The 18,247-nt window shown below is 48.9% G+C and overlaps 2 protein-coding genes across 5 annotated transcripts; one reads left to right on the forward strand and one right to left on the reverse strand.

Annotated features, from left to right (window-relative positions):
• Positions 1-1,301: 1,301 nt before the first annotated feature.
• On the forward strand, positions 1,302-17,589 carry ptprea (protein tyrosine phosphatase receptor type Ea). 4 transcript variants are annotated; one of them, XM_085904802.1, is made up of 25 exons: positions 1,302-1,323; positions 2,790-2,997; positions 5,204-5,403; positions 5,520-5,665; positions 6,230-6,507; positions 10,030-10,147; positions 12,864-12,950; positions 13,065-13,161; positions 13,778-13,851; positions 13,968-14,101; positions 14,499-14,589; positions 14,687-14,763; positions 14,833-14,869; positions 14,941-15,038; positions 15,114-15,233; positions 15,321-15,487; positions 15,576-15,711; positions 15,801-15,950; positions 16,031-16,124; positions 16,213-16,289; positions 16,354-16,488; positions 16,555-16,680; positions 16,757-16,908; positions 17,062-17,197; positions 17,338-17,589. In XM_085904802.1, the coding sequence occupies exons 7-25, from the start codon at positions 12,869-12,871 to the stop codon at positions 17,410-17,412; spliced, it is 2,058 nt and encodes a 685-aa protein (XP_085760928.1). In that variant the 5' UTR covers positions 1,302-1,323; positions 2,790-2,997; positions 5,204-5,403; positions 5,520-5,665; positions 6,230-6,507; positions 10,030-10,147; positions 12,864-12,868; the 3' UTR covers positions 17,413-17,589. The 4 variants fall into 4 exon arrangements, with proteins under 4 accessions (XP_085760928.1, XP_085760929.1, XP_085760927.1 ...); XM_085904803.1 differs by having other exon boundaries at positions 1,306-1,323; positions 12,864-12,935; XM_085904801.1 differs by lacking the exons at positions 1,302-1,323; positions 2,790-2,997; positions 5,204-5,403 and adding an exon at positions 13,510-13,615 and having other exon boundaries at positions 5,519-5,665.
• On the reverse strand, positions 3,786-5,881 carry clrn3 (clarin 3). Its single transcript, XM_085904807.1, has 3 exons — positions 5,222-5,881; positions 4,777-4,962; positions 3,786-4,639 (listed from the first exon to the last, which is right to left on the reverse strand). Exons 1-3 carry the CDS (start codon positions 5,451-5,453, stop codon positions 4,362-4,364), a joined length of 696 nt encoding a protein of 231 aa, XP_085760933.1. The 5' UTR covers positions 5,454-5,881; the 3' UTR covers positions 3,786-4,361.
• Positions 17,590-18,247: the final 658 nt, after the last annotated feature.

Here is an 18,247-nt window from a genome sequence, read left to right on the forward strand (position 1 = left end):
AAGTGCTCATCTCAGGCGCAGCTTTAATGAAGAGCGCAATCTACAGTAATAACAAGGCGGCAACACATAATGACACAATCACAATGCTGCCAAATTATAGCGAAGCCCGAGCGGATCCGTCTATCCCCTGGAATGGAACATGACCATTTTTACCGGAATTGACCTTTGCTGGTTTTTTCCCCCCCAAACAGAGTTGGCACATCTTCATTTTCACCGCATCCCACAGATTTTTATAGATTTATAATTGCATCTTATTTTTCAGAGCTGACTTTGCGGCCTTTTCATCCCGGCGTCGGCATTCCTGCGTTGCGTCACACTTAAAGGATTGCAACGCTTTCGACGGCGAGCGAGGCCAAAGGGAGCGCTTTCATCGGAAGAGCCGGCGCGACATCGGGCCGCCGTCCAGAAAACCGGCAGGAGGTGGTACGTATGGATTACAAGCCTTGACGGCGCCGCCGTATTTCACGTCGTCACGCTTACCTGTACTTGACGTTTTAGGTCTGCACGCGTTCAAGTGGCAAAGACGCGGCGGGATAAATCACGGCAGATGAGGACTACTCAACACGTTCCCATACAGCTCCAGTTTTATGGGGTCTTCTCGGGTTTTTGGATTCCGGAACAAGTGGATCAGAAGGTACGCTGACATGTACACTTGCATTTTTGTCAAGTCATTTTTTTTTCATTTAATCACCTGCAAAATGAAATTGCTTGAAAAAAATAATTTTGTTCAAATTGCTTGATTTAAATGTGACGTAGTCGGAGTTTTTAAAGCACAAGCGACAAAGCTTTTCGCCCTTCGGCCGCACGCTCGCACATTTCACGGCTCCGTCCGAAAAGTCACGGCTCTTAATGCTTGGGAAATCAGCAGCAGGAAAAGAACAAAAAAAAAAAAGAAAAGAAAGAAACTCGACTAAGTCCTGAAGGAATTTCCTCCCTGGGGGATCCCTGAGTGATGTCCGTCTCCTCCCAGTCCATCACGGCTGAAACTGGATCACTTGACACTCGCTTAAGTGACTTTGATTCCCCGGAATCCTGCGCTGCAACTTGTTGTTCCGCAATTTGGGAATTTGAAGAACCAAAAGAGTCGTCGTCATTTCTCTTCATTCTTTTGAAAAGTCAAATTGGCGCCATTGAGGTCAAACAAATTCTAAAAATATATTTTTTTTTACTTGTCATGACATTAATGCTAGTTTTTTTGTATTGTCGCTTTTTAATTTTTTATTTTATTTTGCCCGTGTGTATAATTCTCTGCGTTGTTTACTTTGACAGCAATCTCCAAACTTTTGAAGCCTGAATTGTTTCCCGCCTGCCAAGCATCTGCTGGTGAGTTGACTCAATCACTCGAACCCAATCTCAAGTTTTTGCTCACAAATCAAAGCAAAAAGTTGAACAACTTTGTCGTTTGGCTTGGAAAGGAAGGAAGGGCGTAGATAAGGCTGTCTCTCTTCACCCCGTTCAAGCGTCACCTCATCACCTTGCCGTCCGGCGTCAACGACGGACGGAAGAGGCGAGCTGGGACGCCAGGGGACGGATAGCGGGTGGGGGGGGGCTTCACGCTGACGACACGCACTTAGCGTACCAGCGGTCGGAGCCGACGTGTAGCGGGCGGGGGTCGGGGGCCAGGGGGTTCCATTCGCTCACCCCGGGGCGACACTCGGGCCCGGCCTCAGCCCCCCCATTGTCATCAGGCCCAACTCCATCCGCCGTGCTTCCTGCCGCCACATTCTTCCCCTACCAGCACCAACGCGGGGACGAGGGCTAACTTGTAAGCGCCCTCGCGTCAAGGGTGATCTATGAAACGCCGTAATACGACGCCTCCGATCCCGACCGCGGGAATAGGGGCCGCGCGTAAACATCGGTGCGCCGTCGCTACAATTTGCACCACTAGTTGGCGCTCGGCGGCATCAGCAGCATCCTGTTGCACCCATTGGGAATCGTTTGACTTTTAAATTGTGAGGCTAGGACCTGGAGGATAGAGATTGGAGCCAAGACGGGGGTCTGTGGAGCGGGGACCCCTCGAGCTGTCAGACGGCGTGTCTCCACGCCCCCTGCAGGGCGCCAGCATTGTTGAGGCGCAAACGCCATTTTGTCTCTGTCAGTGGGCTTGTCAAAGCCAGGCTGTTTATTAAGGATGCCCCCCTCATAATCCCAAAAGCCGCTAATAATTTTGCAGACCCCCAAAGCACAGCTCGCCGATCCCGACAGTCCGGTTTGCCAATGGCCGGTTAAGAAGGTCAAATGGCGGCTTCCGGAGCCAAACGCGGGTTCCAGGATTAAGTTGCAGGCCCTCATTTGTAACCGCTCGAAAGATGGAGCGGTGCTGGCCCTGCAGCTAGCTCCGTTGGAAGGGATGATTGACAGCTTTATGGCTCGGCTTCTCACGGCCATTCATAAACAACAGTGGGGGGAGGCAAAGCATGGGGGGGGGGTCACTTCTGTCAGAAATTGACACGTTGTAGTGGAAGCGCTTATCAGGTGTCGGCTTACTTCATAGGAAACATCAACTATGTTACTTTGCACTTTGTTAATGAAATAAAAAGTCATGTTTTATTACGCAACCAACCATTTTTGGTGTGTTGTGTTTCTGGGCGATTTAAGGACCAAGGTTGTCTTTTATGCCCTCCAAACATGTAAAAAGGAGGTGCACTCCAGGTTGCTCACCTTGTATATCTTTGCCATTAATCTTAATTTGTCACTGAGGGCTGGAAAGGAGGAGGGGGGGACGGGAGGGGGGCGGGGGGTAATTGCCCCCCTGCTGCTCCATTATGGTGTCATTCCTCTGTTAACAGGCGATAACATCTTCTCCAAAGCACCTGAAGCCAATTCTCCACTTTACCTGCGTGGCAGGGACGCACGCAAGCGCGTGCACGCACACACGGAAAGAAAGCTAGAGTGGACCAGAACCCGCTCAGCTATTCTTGTGAGTCGGCAAAGCCTGATGGATGGATGGATGGATGGATGAGGGGGCAGGCCAGCACTTTCTCTGCTGATTGGCAGGTGTGATGGATGACACACGTGCACACATACTCACATTATACGCACGCACACACGAATAGTAAGCATCGTAATCAATTGGAAGCACGAAACCTTAAGTGAATACCAGTAAAATTTGGGTGTCAGCAAAAAATAAGACAAAAAATGTTGTTCATTTTTTTTTTATGTCAATATTAACTATCATGAGAGGACAGCAAAAGATGCTATTAACCACTTTTTAAAATTGATATGCTTTTTTTTTTTTAAATATGCAGAAATGATAATCACAAAACTACACAATATCGTGAATGTTGAAAAAAAATCAGTGTTACCCAGTTTCTTGCTAACCCCCCCTCGACCCCCCCCACCCCATCCCCGCCACCTGCCCTGCAGCTGGAGGTGTCCATTTCACAGGGCGGGGTCGCGTTTCACAGGTCCAAAAAGTGGCCCTCTCTAATCCTATCACATAAGAGTATCTTCATTTAATCCCAAAAGCATCCCGAGAGGAAGAGATTAGCCGCCATCTCTGATTTTATTCTAATGATGTTTGCAGGGGGGATCGCTTTCAATGATGTTTTGTTTTTTTTACCCCTGCCCGGGACGCTTCGCCACACTTGAACGCACACGTGAGAAGGTGTGAGATAAAGTAGCCTTGAAGCCGCAATGCAAGAAAGACAGATAAAGTGTGGACTCATGAGACCTTTAGCGGTCCTCATTGTTGGCTAATAGATGGGCCGAGAACGGAGAGCCTCGTCGTTGGCCTCGAGTACATGCAGAGAGAAGGCAGAAGAGGGAGAGCGTAAAAAAAAATCACTCTTAATTTATCCCGCTTCATCTTGAAATGTAGTTCTGCTTCATCCAACATCTCAGCTTCAGTATCAGTATCTTTCCTACTTGGAAAGAAAACCCGGCACACGATGACTAATTGCCACATCGGCAGATCAAACGGAGGGGCCCGCTTCCCGTTTCCTCTCGGCCGAGTGCACATCCTCCGAAACATAATCCATATTCGCCCCAAAAAGCAAATTGCCAGGTCTCGCCGCAGCCGCCTTGAAGTGCGAGAGGCTCTTTGAAGGCGCTTAGCCGGCGTTACGAGAGGAGACGTGTCCCAACACGGTCCAGGTGAGCCATGGGACACGGGACACCTCAGCTCCCTGATGCCACGTCAACGCCGGCAGCTGCCATGACAAAAACCTTTGGCTTCACTTTCTTTGTTGTTGTTTTTTTTTTAATGTCATCATTTCCTTTTTTTTTTTTAGTGGCACTCACAAAGGATGAAGCAACATTGTGATTTACAAATTTGAGAACTCGCATCACTATTTACAGCTCACAACCCCAACCCGCAATTTGCAATAAGTTAATTGACGTTCCCTCAATTAGGGAGGCGGCTAGTACATCATGATCTCCTTGGGGGCATCCTCGGTGGGCCGCTGCTGTTCGCGCCGCTGAGTGTAGGCGGCGCGGTCGTACATGTAGATAAGGCCGATGGCGAGCAGTGACAGCGCCGCGTACGGGATCAGCAGGTAGTAGCCCAGCTCCATCTGGAAAGACGTGATCTTCAGCTCCACCGGAACGTTGTCGGCGAAGCTCCTCACCAGGTCCTCCGCCACCGGGGTCACGCTGAAGTAGACCACGAAGATGACGAGCACCGCTACAGACAAGCACGCTATAGGCAAGACCAAAAAAAAACAACAACCTCTGAGTGCAAAGTGCATGCCAGAGCAGTAGGGGGCGCTATAGCCCGAACACCGTAAAGACATTTTTTTGCCAAACGGTCGTGTTTTGCCAAACGGCAAGTCTCACCACTCGTGGCACTGCAGGTGTAGACGCCGATAGGCCCCATGTACGTCTCGTAGGGGTTGCTAACACTGTTGTACAGCGAGATAAGGATGCTGAGGGCCGAGCACAGCAGACACAACACCAGCAGAACCAAAGTCACGGCGTGTAGTGCCAACGGGACACCTTGAGTCTCCATCAACTTGGGGAAAACTGCCAAGGCAACACAAAAGTCATTTCTTAGCCGGTGTTGCTTTCTCACTACATGTTTGCGTACCAACTGTTAGCATACTAGCATTTGATCTATTATCACTTAATCATTGGAAATTATACTAATTATACAAATGTTGTCAAATCCTTGCCGACGTTAACGTTGTATCAGTTCACATTAGAAATAATAACATAAATGATCTCAAGTCCTGCTTGTGCTTTCTCTGATTTGATGTTATTATAGCAAATGAGACGTGTCAACCTTGGAAGTCAACGGGCGCTCCAAAGAGGGGACACAGATCCCGTTGCAGTCTACCGCCGAAGATCTCCAGCGTGACCGAGGCGCTGCCGTTGAAGAAGTCGTTCCCGTCTCGGGCGCACTTCATGCTCTTGGTGGCCCATGCCGTGGACATGGCGAAGCCCAGGAGACCCGCCGATATGCAGGTGACCAGCGCGCTGGACAGGAAGTGCAGGGTCTTGCTGGTGGACGGCATGCCAGCTACGCTCAGGTCTCAGAATGAAGACGTTTGTGTGTGTGTGTATCTGTGTGTATCTTCCAGGGTGGAGTGAAACGGTGGCCATAAAACCGCCCCAGTTATGACTATGACCTTTGACTATGCGGTGAAACACAAATGCGGTTGCCAAGGCTACAAAAACGTCCTTCTAGTCGGATCCAGACTAGACCGTGTCTACAGACAGAAAGCAAGTGAGTTTCTTGTGCGTCTGTCTCTGTGACACTTTCCCAAAAGGCCAGAGAAGCGCGGCTGTGATTAATACGTTGTGCCGAGTCCTCGCTAAAGTGTCGGGGGATCCCCGCCTCAAAGTTGAAGTCCACGTTGAGGGTCATAAAGCACAATTAAGATGAATGATTTACCTTGGCGTGCAGGCCCTGCCAGGAACGGCAACACCCCTCCCTGTCTTTGGTAATGAGTGGACGTACTGCTTCCTCATGTGTGAGCATTTAGGCCACCTGGGGGCAGCACATATAACAAATTGAACCAAAAATGTCAGTTACTCAGCAGCACTATTAATCATTCGCAGGAAAGTTATGTTATCTGTCTACATGTGTTGCTCCACCAATCTAATCTTCCACTGGGTTAAAAAACCTGGAGCCTGTGTAATGCTAACTGATAAATTGTAAATTAAATTATATATTTTAATTAAATGAAATGTTTTTGGAAAAAATATGCACATATAAATACACTTTTGCACAGGACTTTATCCCAAATGTTCCAAAATAAACATACTGTATCGTGTTCTGTTCTAACAGAAAGTGAAAGCCGGTGTAGTAGACCAAGTGTCCACAGGAGGGCGGCATTTCCCTAACTTTGGAAGAGGCGGCCACCCGCCACCTGCTTTCGCTGGAGTAAACACTGGCTGGCTGGCTGGTTGGCTGGTTGGCTGGCTGGCTTCCTTCCTTGCTGGCTCCTCCTTTGACACTGACAGGCAGGCGGCCACGCCGAACGCTTCCATGTTCGCCTCGCCTTCTTTTTTCGGCGTCCCTCCGAGAAACTCTGCGCTGCGGGGACACATGTTGAAGCCTCCCAGGTGAGTTGAGTTCGTTTTGTTGTCATAACTCGTCGTCGTCGTTCAGCTCCCCTTTGCTTACCGTGCATTTATTTTCCTTCCCACCTGTCTGTTAGCTCTCTCTGCGCCTCGTAAAATGTGTATTTGACATCTCAAATGAGCCATATTGGTTTATTTTTCTCAATCCGCGGGGATTTGTAATGCGAACCCCCCCCGACCCGTTTCGTCAACGTGTGTGCTCTGCAAAAGCATTGAAACGATGTGCGTGTTTAAAGTTGTCGTTCATGTCATTCCTGCCCCGATTAAATTGATTCATGCTTCCCCTGAGAAGTCCATGGCGAGATGTGAGCATCCTTGCCAGTATCTTGGATGTTGCCTCACGGAGAAGTTGCAAAAATAATCTGGAGCATGCAAACAATCATAACAAACAGTTTCAATAATAACTAGATATTACAGAAAAATAGGCGTTCCAATAAAAACTATGTGGCCTTGAAAAAAAGTCAAATCTCTATCCATTGCAGGACATATGTTTTAATATAGTATTATATTTAATATATATTGAGATATTCTTTCTGGTATTGTAGTCTAGGTGTTTTTGGTAACTCCTGTAGGTATTGCAAAATAGTTTTGAATGACCGTGTCAAGCCTTTGAAACTGTCAGTTGTGCCTTCTTCCTTTGATCAGAGTGAAATCGGAAGTTGCGTTTTTGTCCGTGTGCCAAAGCACGCCGCCAACGTGTGGCAACCACAAGCTTGCATGCGTCCGCTTGCAGGCCACAAACCGCAGAATGCAAACTTTCCGCTTCAATAATTGCAATCATGACGTGGAAGACAAACATGCGGCGTGACGGCTCTGTCGGAGCCACGACTGAGGCGAGATGGCCGCCTTTGTACGGGGAATCCTCAATTCCCAATTTTAGTCAATATTGTTATCTGGCATCAGAAGCCCCACCACCCCAAAAAAACAAACCCTTCAGTTGTGTAATCACTGCTGACCTTGTTTGAAATGAGTCGTCCTATTGTTACGCGGCAGGAACAAAAAGCGCCATTGTCTTTCGCCCTCCGTGCGACTAATCCGCAGCTGTGTCGCACGGCCTCGAGATCGCCTTTAATCCAGATTGGGTATTAATGACTGTCTAATCCGTGCATTTCTTTTCTGTCCCCCCGGAGGAAGCCCGACATGGCGTCTCTGTGGTTCCTGGTTATGAAAGTGATTGGGTGGGCTCGCCTTTCACGTAATCCGTCATTTCAAATTGAGACCCGTTCTCTGCCAAGACGCCCACCGACGGCTTCTTCATGCGTTTTGTTTACGCCGCCACTAATTGAGCGACTAGTAGTGGCGTCACGGCACGTGGCGCGTTCCAAAATGACAGAATCCAACGCCAAATCAAATACTTCCACTCTTTGAGTGTTCTTAGGCCGCTGCGCTTTACGCAACTTTTAACTTTCTCAAGCGCAGAACTCAACCGGAAAGAAATGTACCCTGTGACCTTCTCGTCACGAAACGCCATAACGGTGATTCGATAGCAACAACATTGGAGATTTTTGTTTTGTTTTTGCAGCCGCCTACATTCCTACAGGCAAACGTGTTATTGGCGTGTGACCGGCGAGTTCCAACATGTCAAAGGAAAAACTGCAAAAAGGCAAACCCTGGCCGAGCCATTACTAGCCCCTCTGAAAATTGACAGAGCACAAGTGTGGGAAATTCCTGCTCCCACTTCAGAAGGGGTGTGTGTGCGCGCCGACAGCAATGTTTGAGGTCATATTTGCCAAAGATGACGTTTTGTCCAGCCCTCCCCTCCCGCTAATCTGGCTTAGCACGGCCGAGCAAAGCAAAGCCTGTCACGTCTGTGTTTTTGTTGAAGCACATGACAGGAAGATGCTGTCGCCAGACCCCCCCCCCCTTTCCTTTTCGGACTCAACCTTGCTCTAGCTTAGCACCAGCCAACCCTCCAATTATGTCTGTACAATTAGCCTCGATTGTTCTACCCATCAATTCATCTCATGTAAATGTGAAAACTGTCGTTTGCGTTCATTCGGGGCAGTCTGGCTACTCATACGCCATCCAAACGGCTTCTCTTCCCGCTCGTGAGTCAGCTCGCGCCAATGACAAAATTACCAGGGGAGGCGAATCCCCAACGCTACGTCGCCAAGGTCGCTCTAGAGGTCGCTTCCTGTGGTTTTCTGCTTACTTCCTGTCCCTTCACTGCATCCTGTTGACCATAAGAGCCGTTGTTGCAGAAGCGCTTTGATAGCGCCTTGGACTGAGATCCTAAACCATTTTTCAAAGAACCCAAATAGAAACGTGATTGTAGCTGACAAGTGACACTTGTGTGCGTGTCAGCTCTTCTCTGTATAAACGAATTTGTTCGGCGCACTGTCAGATCTTCGTTTGATGCGTTAATCAAATTGACCGCAGCCCAAAAAGCGAAGAAGGTGTCCAAGCGCTCGTCACGTCTCAAAACAGCGGCGCTCACGCAGCCAACAGCTGTTTGACATTTTTGGACCGCTTGCACCCCCCCCCTCCCTTCCCACGCAGCGCCTCCTCCATAACCTGCAGACCACATGCGTTACCATGGAAACAAGATGTTTCTCCCCCACTGTGACCTGACATCGACGGCAAAGATAACGTAAAAGCAGAACTGGCTTCGGAGCCTGAACGCAAAATCTAACCTTTAGCCGCTTTCTCGGGCTACAAATGAAAACCTTGACATTTGACAGCACCTGTAGACCCAAAGAAATCCACGTTGCACCAAGACTGGAACTCGGCGAGAGTTTAAAATCCGAGATCTATTTCAGATATAGCTGACGGCGAGCTGCTGACCTCTTTGTGTGAGGATGGACGCATGCAGCAGATTTTGCACGTTCATCTATCACTGCAGCCTAGAGAGAAAGCGAGAGGCGAGAACGCCCCCCCATCACCCCCCCCGCGCTGTAATCCACCTCTCTCCTGCGCCATCCTGTCTCCATGGCGACCACTTGCCGCGCTCCCCGCCACATTTTTTTTTGCATCACGCTAAAAGAGCAACGTGGAGAAGGAAGATTTGAAGGACTTGAAGTTTGAATTCTCTCTGATGTGAAAATTGTGCCACGCACGCCCCCCCCCCCCCCCCCTTCCCTCGATGGGACGCTGGGATTAGCGATCAGATGGCTACCAGTTGTGCAATACAGATTTCCGGGATCAAATCAAATGTGAGGATCACGAGGAAGCATCTCTGATTTTGGTCCACTGGACAAAAAGCAAACTTGTTGAACTGCTCTTCGCTCGCTCGGGCTCATTTGAATGTTGCCTCCTTAGCCGCATTTACGTGTTGTGATCGTCATCTGCGTTTTATGAGTCTCCCCTTGGAGTCAAACGACATAATTATGCAGCAACCGTAGCCCACAGGCCACTCCCAAAGGCATTCTCTTCTCTTCTTTTTTCTGGCCGCAAGAAAGCACGATGCACTCACAGCTACTCAGATGAGGATAAAGAATATGCGCGTCTTCCTCTTGTTACGTTGTCCATCTATACATCTAACATGTTTCTTTTTTACAACCGCAGGCGGTGCCGCCGAGCCGCGTCACCCGCTTTCCCGGCGCCCAGGTCGCCCGAGGACCATGTGACCCTCCCGTCATGTGACCCGGCTGCTATGGAAGTCACCTTTGGCTTGCTTTAACAGGTGAGGCCTGTTTTCTACTTTTCATTCATCTCGAAGGAATTTTGAGGAAATTGATTCCGCTCACTTTGTTTTTGTTAGAAAGTATTGCTCAATAAATATGACGGGCAAGTTGCTAACCTGACAGCACTGGTTGTGTTTTCATAAGATGACTCTCACCTCTGTGTACGTTCCAATCTTATCCAGGGATTTTTTTTTGTCTTTTTTTTTTTTCTGTCTCACTCGGGTTTCCTCCATACAGGAAGGCCAACGTGCTGCTTGGCTGCACAGCACAGGAAACTGTGTGTGTTGCTCAGCAGCTGGAGAATGTGTTCTTTTGCTGACATCACTATGGTCTCCTCAAGCACTACTTTTGTGTGTTTTAAAAGACAATTTGTCTCTTTTAACGACAAGTCGTTTGGCTGCGAAAGGAACTGAATGAATTTCACAGACGCCGATGTTTGTCGGCGGCGACTGTGATAAGAAAGCGGGCAGCGGGAGATGAAGTGCGATATGCTCGCTCTTCGCCATGGCAACAGCAAATGTTTGCCCTCCCAGTCGGCCAGAGTTTTTTTTTTTTTTTTTTTTTTAAAGAGAGCCTCAGAAGGAAGGTTTTGTCCGAGACGGCTCTCATCTTCTCTGCGTGGGCTTTACACTTTGTCCTCCTCTCTTCTTCACGAATCAAGAGGCTTTTTGTTTGGCGGCGCTCATCGCTCGTTTCTCCACCGCTGACCTCCCTCCCTCTCTCACTGGGAGCATGAATACTTTTACAAGTGGGACTTGAAATTGGCTATAAATAGAAGCAAAAAAAGGTCACGTATATTTTCCCGTCATTGACTTTGTTTACCAACAAAGCACAAAAAAGAATAGTGACGGTTGACTTTTTTTGTGCTCGCCTCGTGCAAACATCTGCACACACGTTGCAAGATGTTGAAGTCGGCGGAGGCGCCTGGAGTGGGTGGGGGCGCAGTCGATACCGCAGCGCGTCAGACGGCGAGTCTCCAAGGTCATTAGCGCCGGCCGGAGCCCCCGGGAAAGAGGCGGCATTGATTTATGGGCGGGAGGGCTAGCGAGTAGCAACCGTGGTGTCAGCATTGGCCTCAGGTCGTAGTCCTAACCCAGCCACCGTACCTTTGCTGCGAGCTCCTCACATTCTCCGCCGCCCACTTTGCCAATTCCCCAACGAGGAGACAGAGGGACTTTGTGCCCGGCGAGAACCGCGCTCAGCTAGTCTGACGCCGCCCTTGTCTGGAGGAAGAGGCAGCGCTTGTGAGCGCTTGAAAGACCTCTGGCAGGTTTTGGTTTTTTTTTTTTTGTACTGAGTCACTATGACTTGTGAGATCTCACACGGTACAGTCCACATCTTGAGAACAAAAGCTTTTGATGAACATCCAGATGTCTGGCCAGGCGGGGTGATGCTAACCTTCCCCGAAGGTCCTCGCCAACATTTCCCATCCCAAAGTAAAGACTCCTCCAAAATTTTCACGACGGCCGATGAGGACGTTGCACAAGCGCCGCGACCGCCATTTGCCGACCGTCTGACCCCAGCTAAACGATGACTCACGCTTGAAAAAAAAAAAAAAAAAGTCTAATTTGAGGCGTGTGCTGTTTGGCTGCCTCACACTGAAAAATGAGACGCTTGTGGGAATAGAACACTGCTTTATGAATAGCGATATCGGGGACATTGTGCGAGGGAAGGAAGCAAGAGAGATGCTCAATCGGTCACGCGCCGCCCAAGAATCTCCAAGAGAACAACAATAGGTGACGAGCCTCGGGGAAGTCACAGAGCTCAGAGGATGAACAGACAGGTCGCTGTGAATCTGGGACACAAGGACAGCTAGTTGAAGCTCATTTTCGGGACTTTCCGCTGAAGTTGATGACATAATGAATACTCACAAATAGCCAACCATCCTCGAGAGGGAGGGACGACGATGAGGGGGTTTCGCTCCCGCCTCCTCCTCTGCTCTCTTCATCAGTCTTTCAATGGGGTCTCCTCACATATTGATGGCTCCGGGAATCGATATTGACGTGCACCTTCTCCTCCTCCACCCGCCCCGTGCTGTCTCCAAATTCCTCCAGCACCCCCCCCCCCCTTTTGTGGGATGCTGCACTTACTGCCTGGCATCTCACGGCAACACAACCACCTCATTGATGACACACTTAGCCATTCTTCTTCTTCTTCTTCTTCTTCTTCTTAGCGCAGCTGCGGCGCACACCTGCAGCCTTGAGGTGATGCAATATGTGACTTTTCATTGCTTTGAAAACACAATGAAACCTCTCAAGGTCTGTTGCTTCTCTCAGCAGCAGCAGGTCTTTAAATGTCTCGCCGAAGCCAGATTATCAAAACCAATGTCGCAGGACGCCACGCCGTCCCAAGTTAATGTACATAATCAGTTCAATTATCGACATTATATTAACCTAAACTGTTTTGGCATAAAAAGACATGTGGTCAAATAAATAAATAAATAAATAAATAAATAAATAAATAGAAACTCGCTTATTGGAGTTATAAATCTTTGCAGTTTTCTCAATGAAACGATGCCATCTTGCTGAGTCTGGCTTCCAAACAATGGACAGTTGCGCCCTCTTGTGGCCGGCCACATACCGCTTTCATGAATGAGTGTATGGCTCCATTGTGACTCCTTGACTGGAGTTCACAATGTGAACGGGGCTATTCTCCGTTTCGCTTTCCCACGCGGGGAAATTTAATATCTGTCTTGTTGTTGTTTTTCCCCCGCAGTCACAATGCTTCTGTTTTTGGTGGCAACCACAACATCATCGAATTCGAGCAGCAATGGCAACCACACACGAGGTGAGCAGCACGCAAGTCAGTCATCACTTTAGCCTGACTCAGTAATTCACAGCTTAAGAATGCCGCTGAGGGATCGTTTTATAATGTCTGTGAACAATGGGGCATGATGAAGAACTATTTGCTCCTCAGAGGGCGTCCCGTCCACTGGCCACCACGTCCTCCCTACCGTGCTGGTCCTGTCCCTGTTGCTCTTGGTCGTTGTGCTGCTGGCCTGGTACTTCCTCAGGTGACCCACCCCCCAACATATATGACAGTCTACATCTGATGCTGCGCCGTTTGTGTTCAAACGCTTCAAATGTAAAGTGTCAGAAAGGCTAAGCTACGTAACTCTATTCACCACTTTAGTTTTGTTTTTAGAGTGAGTGGGCGGGTCACTCCAAATTCTTCCTAGCAGCGAGCAACAAACTGAATCTGGACAATTGCGTCGTTGTCAACCGAGTCATGTCGACTTGATTGTGGCTTAGTACATTGCGAGGCAAAGTATGTGGCGTTTGTCTATAAACAAACGCCAGGGTCTCACCCCTCCTCCTCCTCCTCCGCAACCCTGGGCCTTCACTGATTGGCTGGTGGCCAGATTCTGAGGCAGCGCTCCGGGTGACAAACACTTCCTCCTTTAGTCGCCGAGGCGGAGCCCAGAGTCAGGAAGCCACGCTCGTTGCCTCCCTCCGACAGCCGAGCCAGTAAGTCACACACTCGAGAGCGCGAGAACATACAAACGCCGTCTGCCCAACACGTTAGCTCATGAGAAAGACCACCTTCTCCAGCTTCAGATGGTAGGCTGCCTTTTTTTGTTTGTTTGTGTCTTCTGGATTTGCTTACATTTGGACCTCTCTATTTTTTAGGTTAAAAAACCAGAGGAAAGCGGCGGTCACCACAGTGGACAAGAAGATACCAAATGGCATCCTGGAGGAGCAAGGCATGTGAAAAAACAAGGCGGCAAGAGCAGAACGTCACCAGACGTCTCGCTCACGACCACTTCCTCTCGACGACGCGAGAACTTCACGCCACTGATGATTTCTTCTTTTGACCCAGACGCCTCGGTGGTCCTCCTGCCCAGCTCCGCTTCAGCCGCCAAGAACTACCCGCCCATCGCCGTGGAACAACTGGAGGACGAGTACAGGCTGCGCTCGGCTGACGACGGAAAACTCTTCCGGGAGGAGTACAACGTAAACAAATATTTTTATGACACATTTAAGAAACACGGCATGAGCGACGCTGCATTCAGCACCGTCAATTTTTCTGTCCACTCCAAACGTGTGCCGCATTGCCACGCCGCCATCTACAGGCACCTGTCGGTCATTTAGCAACAAAAATCAGATGAGCGCTTCCTACACATCGTACTGGGAAAAACTTCCCCCCCCCCCCCCCCCCCATGACGCATGCACCCTAACATGAAAAATACCCTTTTCCTGTTTCAGTATGAGTCACTATTATGTTTGTTTGGGGATTTTTATTTAGCATGCGCTAATAGAGGAAGCGCATGCGTGAAACTAATGAAGGGTGTGATAGTGGAGGAAATGACTAAAATACACACGTGAGCTCGTCTGACATGTTGTCATCCAGTCGCTGCCGGGGGGTCACGCCCAGGGGACGTACGAGGAGGCCAACAAGGACGACAACAAGGACAAGAACAGATATCCCAACATTCTTCCATGTGAGCATTTGTAGCCCCCGCCCGCCGCTTTGCTTCGAAATGGATGGCTGTGATTGGTCAGCCACGGCGGTAACTTGAATGGCTTTCCATTCCGCAGATGATCATTCCAGGGTGGCGTTGACTCAGCTGGAAGGATCTCCCGCCTCCGACTACATCAACGCCTCCTACATCGATGTAAGCGTTGCATAAATAATCACGCGACGGTCCGAGTACTTTACGTGACCAAGGTTTCCTTCCTGACAGGGCTTCACCGATAAGAACAAATTCATAGCTGCGCAAGGTAAGTTGAAGTCTTCAGACTTCCGTTTTCTCTCTTTCGGAAAAGAAATTGGAACAATTTTGTGGCGGCAGGTCCCAAAGAGGACACGGTGGCCGATTTCTGGAGGATGATCTGGGAGCAGAAGGTGTCGACCGTCGTCATGCTGACAAACCTGAAGGAGAGGAAGGAAGTGAGTAATGAGAACGCCGGTGGAGAATTGAAAATTGGGCCGTTAGTTCTATGAAACAATTTCAATGGGTTTCAGGACAAGTGTTACCAGTACTGGCCGGATCAGGGCTGCTGGAGCTACGGGAACGTCCGCGTGGCAGTGGAGGACTTCACCGTGCTTGTGGATTACACCATCCGCAAGTTCTGCATACAACATGTACGCTCCAGGGCCCCAAAAAAACAAAACAAAAAAAAACCCCATCTTGTCGTGTGGTGCGCTGACATCGCCGCGTTCCGCTCGCAGCAATCCGGCGACGCCGCCAAGACGCCGCCGCGTTTGGTCACGCAGCTCCACTTCACCAGCTGGCCCGACTTCGGCGTGCCCTTCTCGCCCATCGGGATGCTCAAGTTCCTCAAGAAGGTCAAGACCGTTAACCCGACCTTTGCCGGGCCCATCGTGATCCACTGCAGGTACACCGGACGCTGCGGCTTTCGAAATGTATGCAGAATATTTCTCAAGAATTCATAATAAACAAATAAAAATGTTTTCCTTCCTCAGCGCCGGCGTCGGTCGGACGGGCACGTTCATCGTGATCGACGGCATGATCGATATGATGCACGCCGAGCAGAAAGTGGACGTCTTCGGCTTTGTCTCCAAGATCCGAGAGCAGCGTTCGCAGCTCATACAGACGGACGTGAGCCGGGGGGCCGCCGAATTTCTCTCCGGACGCCGGCCGTGTCGGACATTCACGCTTCCGCCTTTGCTGTCCTGTCCGTGGCGCAGATGCAGTACTCGTTCATCTACCAGGCGCTGCTGGAGTACTACCTCTACGGGGACACGGAGCTGGACGTGTCGTCTCTGGAGGGACACCTGCACAAGCTGCACAACACCTTCAAGCAAGGCGACCGCGTCGGCCTGGAGGAGGAGTTCAAGGTCGTCGGCCATTTTGCTTTTTGGAGGAACTCTCCTGCTGGCGCTCGGGTTCTGACCTTTTGCCACCTTTTGTGCCTCAGAAACTGACCAACATGCGTATCATGAAGGAGAACATGAGGACAGGGAACCTACCCGCCAACATGAAGAAGAACCGAGTGCTGCAGATCATTCCGTGTAAGAGAAGAAGAAGAGGAACAACAACGCTGCGAATGACACCTCTTCTCTCTGCGTTTGACCCGCTCGCTCTTTCTTCCTCTTTCAGATGACTTCAACAGAGTTATTCTCTCAATGAGGAGAGGGCAGGAGTTTACCGACTACGTCAATGCGTCCTTTATAGACGTAAGTGTTGCGTAGACCTTTCTTAATAATAATCAATTAATTAAAAACATTCTGGTGCCCGCAGGGATACCGGCAGAAGGACTACTTCATCGCCACGCAGGGCCCACTGCAGCACACGGTGGAGGACTTCTGGCGGATGGTTTGGGAGTGGAAATGTCACTCCATCGTCATGCTAACCGAGCTGCAAGAGAGGGAGCAGGTTCGCTGACCAAAAATCCATGCAACAACAACAACAAGGGTTCAACCTGTGTTTGTGTATTTTCAGGATAAGTGTTACCAGTATTGGCCCAGTGAGGAGTCGCAGACGTACGGCGATTACAGCGTGGAGATGAAGGGCGACGCCTTGTGCGACGCCTTCAGCCTACGAGACTTGGTACTCACCTTCCTGCCGGTAAGAACGGCCACAACAACGCTTAAAGCTATCAACGAAAACCATTTCAATACGTCTCACGGTTGTCGTACCGTAGGAGAAGGCGACGCGCGTGATCCGGCACTTCCACTTCCACGGCTGGCCCGAAGTGGGCATCCCGGCCGAGGGGCGGGGCATGATCGACATCATCGCGGCGGTGCAGCGGCAACAGCAGCAGTCGGGCAACCATCCCATCGTGGTGCACTGCAGGTACACTGTCCATCCCGCATGTTTCCACCGGAGGGCGCCAAAGCTATGCTTTTTGATTGCGTGTGCCTGAAGTTTTTGCCACTTGGGAGTAGGATGCGCGAGGTGACGGCCAAAAGGTTTGCGGACCGCTAACGGCCTTCTGTGGCTTTGTAGCGCCGGCGCGGGGCGGACCGGTACGTTCATTGCACTGAGCAACATCTTGGAGCGCGTCAAGGCAGAAGGCCTGCTGGACGTCTTCCAAACGGTCAAGAGTTTACGAATGCAGAGGCCGCACATGGTCCAGACAGTGGTGAGTAGCGGCACGCTGCCATTTTTTAAAACCTTTTTTTTTTTTTAGACTGCCTGTAGTTTTTTTTTCCTCAATTGAGCAATTTTGTTCATATTTAGAAACCAAATGTAATGAACGCGCGTGTGTGATTTGTCTGACAGGAGCAGTACGACTTCTGCTACAAGGTGGTACAAGACTTTGTGGACATTTTCTCCGACTATGCCAACTTCAAATGAGCTACTTCTTTGCCTTATCAACGTTGTCATTGTCCTTTTTTGTCAGATGGTTGGTAAACGATCTATTTTTTGCTATGCACTTGTCCTAACGTCAACTAAACCTCCGCCCCGCCTGTATTCTGTATAAAAAGAATTGTACATGGGTTAAATAAACAAAGTGATAATTTATATTTTGCAGTATGTATGACAGGTGTCTGTTTATTTGCTCTTTTACTCGTTGTATAATATTGTACTTTGCAATCTCGTTATCTGTGTCTTATTTTTCAAAGTTGTGAATGTAGTTATGTATTGTTTTGTTTTCCTGGCATTTATTGATGACTGTGTAACAGGTTCATCAAGTCCTCAAATGCGATTGAAGCGGCTCATCGACACATTGAACTCGAGAATGAAAAAAAAAAAAGCACAACAAAGTCAACTTTCTCCAGCCAACGATTTGCAGTATGTATTTTTTATGCCGTATGTTTTACTTTTTTTAATGAAACCTAATTTTACAGAATTATAATATAAAACAGGAAGCAACTTTTAAAATATAATGCGATGAAAGTAGATGATTTGAAAACTTAACATGTTTTTTGAAAAGTGTTGAAAGACTTGATGGAAAGCTTCACGTTAGATCCCTCGACGATTGCATTACAATCGACTTTGGGAGGAATTTCATGCAACTAACTAAACGTGTTAATTTTTTAAAACTGAAATGTTTGATTTACATTTTTTAATTATAAACAGTAAAGAGAATTGATTACTGAAAGCTTTCATTTATTTTAATGACTAATTCAAAAATGTTTTTATAATTTTATTAATTTATGATTCTTTTTTTTTTCAATTTTATGTTTAG

The sequence above is a fragment of the Syngnathus leptorhynchus genome, chromosome 22, assembly GCF_054491065.1.
Source record: "Syngnathus leptorhynchus isolate UIUO chromosome 22, UIUO_Slep, whole genome shotgun sequence".
NCBI classification, from domain to species: domain Eukaryota; kingdom Metazoa; phylum Chordata; class Actinopteri; order Syngnathiformes; family Syngnathidae; genus Syngnathus; species Syngnathus leptorhynchus.

Coding starts and splice junctions, on each gene's coding strand:
- clrn3 (XM_085904807.1), bottom strand. CDS start 5,453: ATGCCGTCCACCAGCAAGACCCTGCACTTCCTGTCCAGCGCGCTGGTC. Junction 4,963..5,221: donor AGCGCCCGTTGACTTCCAAG/GTTGACACGTCT, acceptor TTGCCTTGGCAG/TTTTCCCCAAGTTGATGGAG. Junction 4,640..4,776: donor CACCTGCAGTGCCACGAGTG/GTGAGACTTGCC, acceptor TCTTGCCTATAG/CGTGCTTGTCTGTAGCGGTG.
- ptprea (XM_085904801.1), top strand. CDS start 12,918: ATGGCAACCACACACGAGGTGAGCAGCACGCAA. Junction 14,764..14,832: donor TCAACGCCTCCTACATCGAT/GTAAGCGTTGCA, acceptor CCTTCCTGACAG/GGCTTCACCGATAAGAACAA. Junction 16,290..16,353: donor TCAATGCGTCCTTTATAGAC/GTAAGTGTTGCG, acceptor TGGTGCCCGCAG/GGATACCGGCAGAAGGACTA.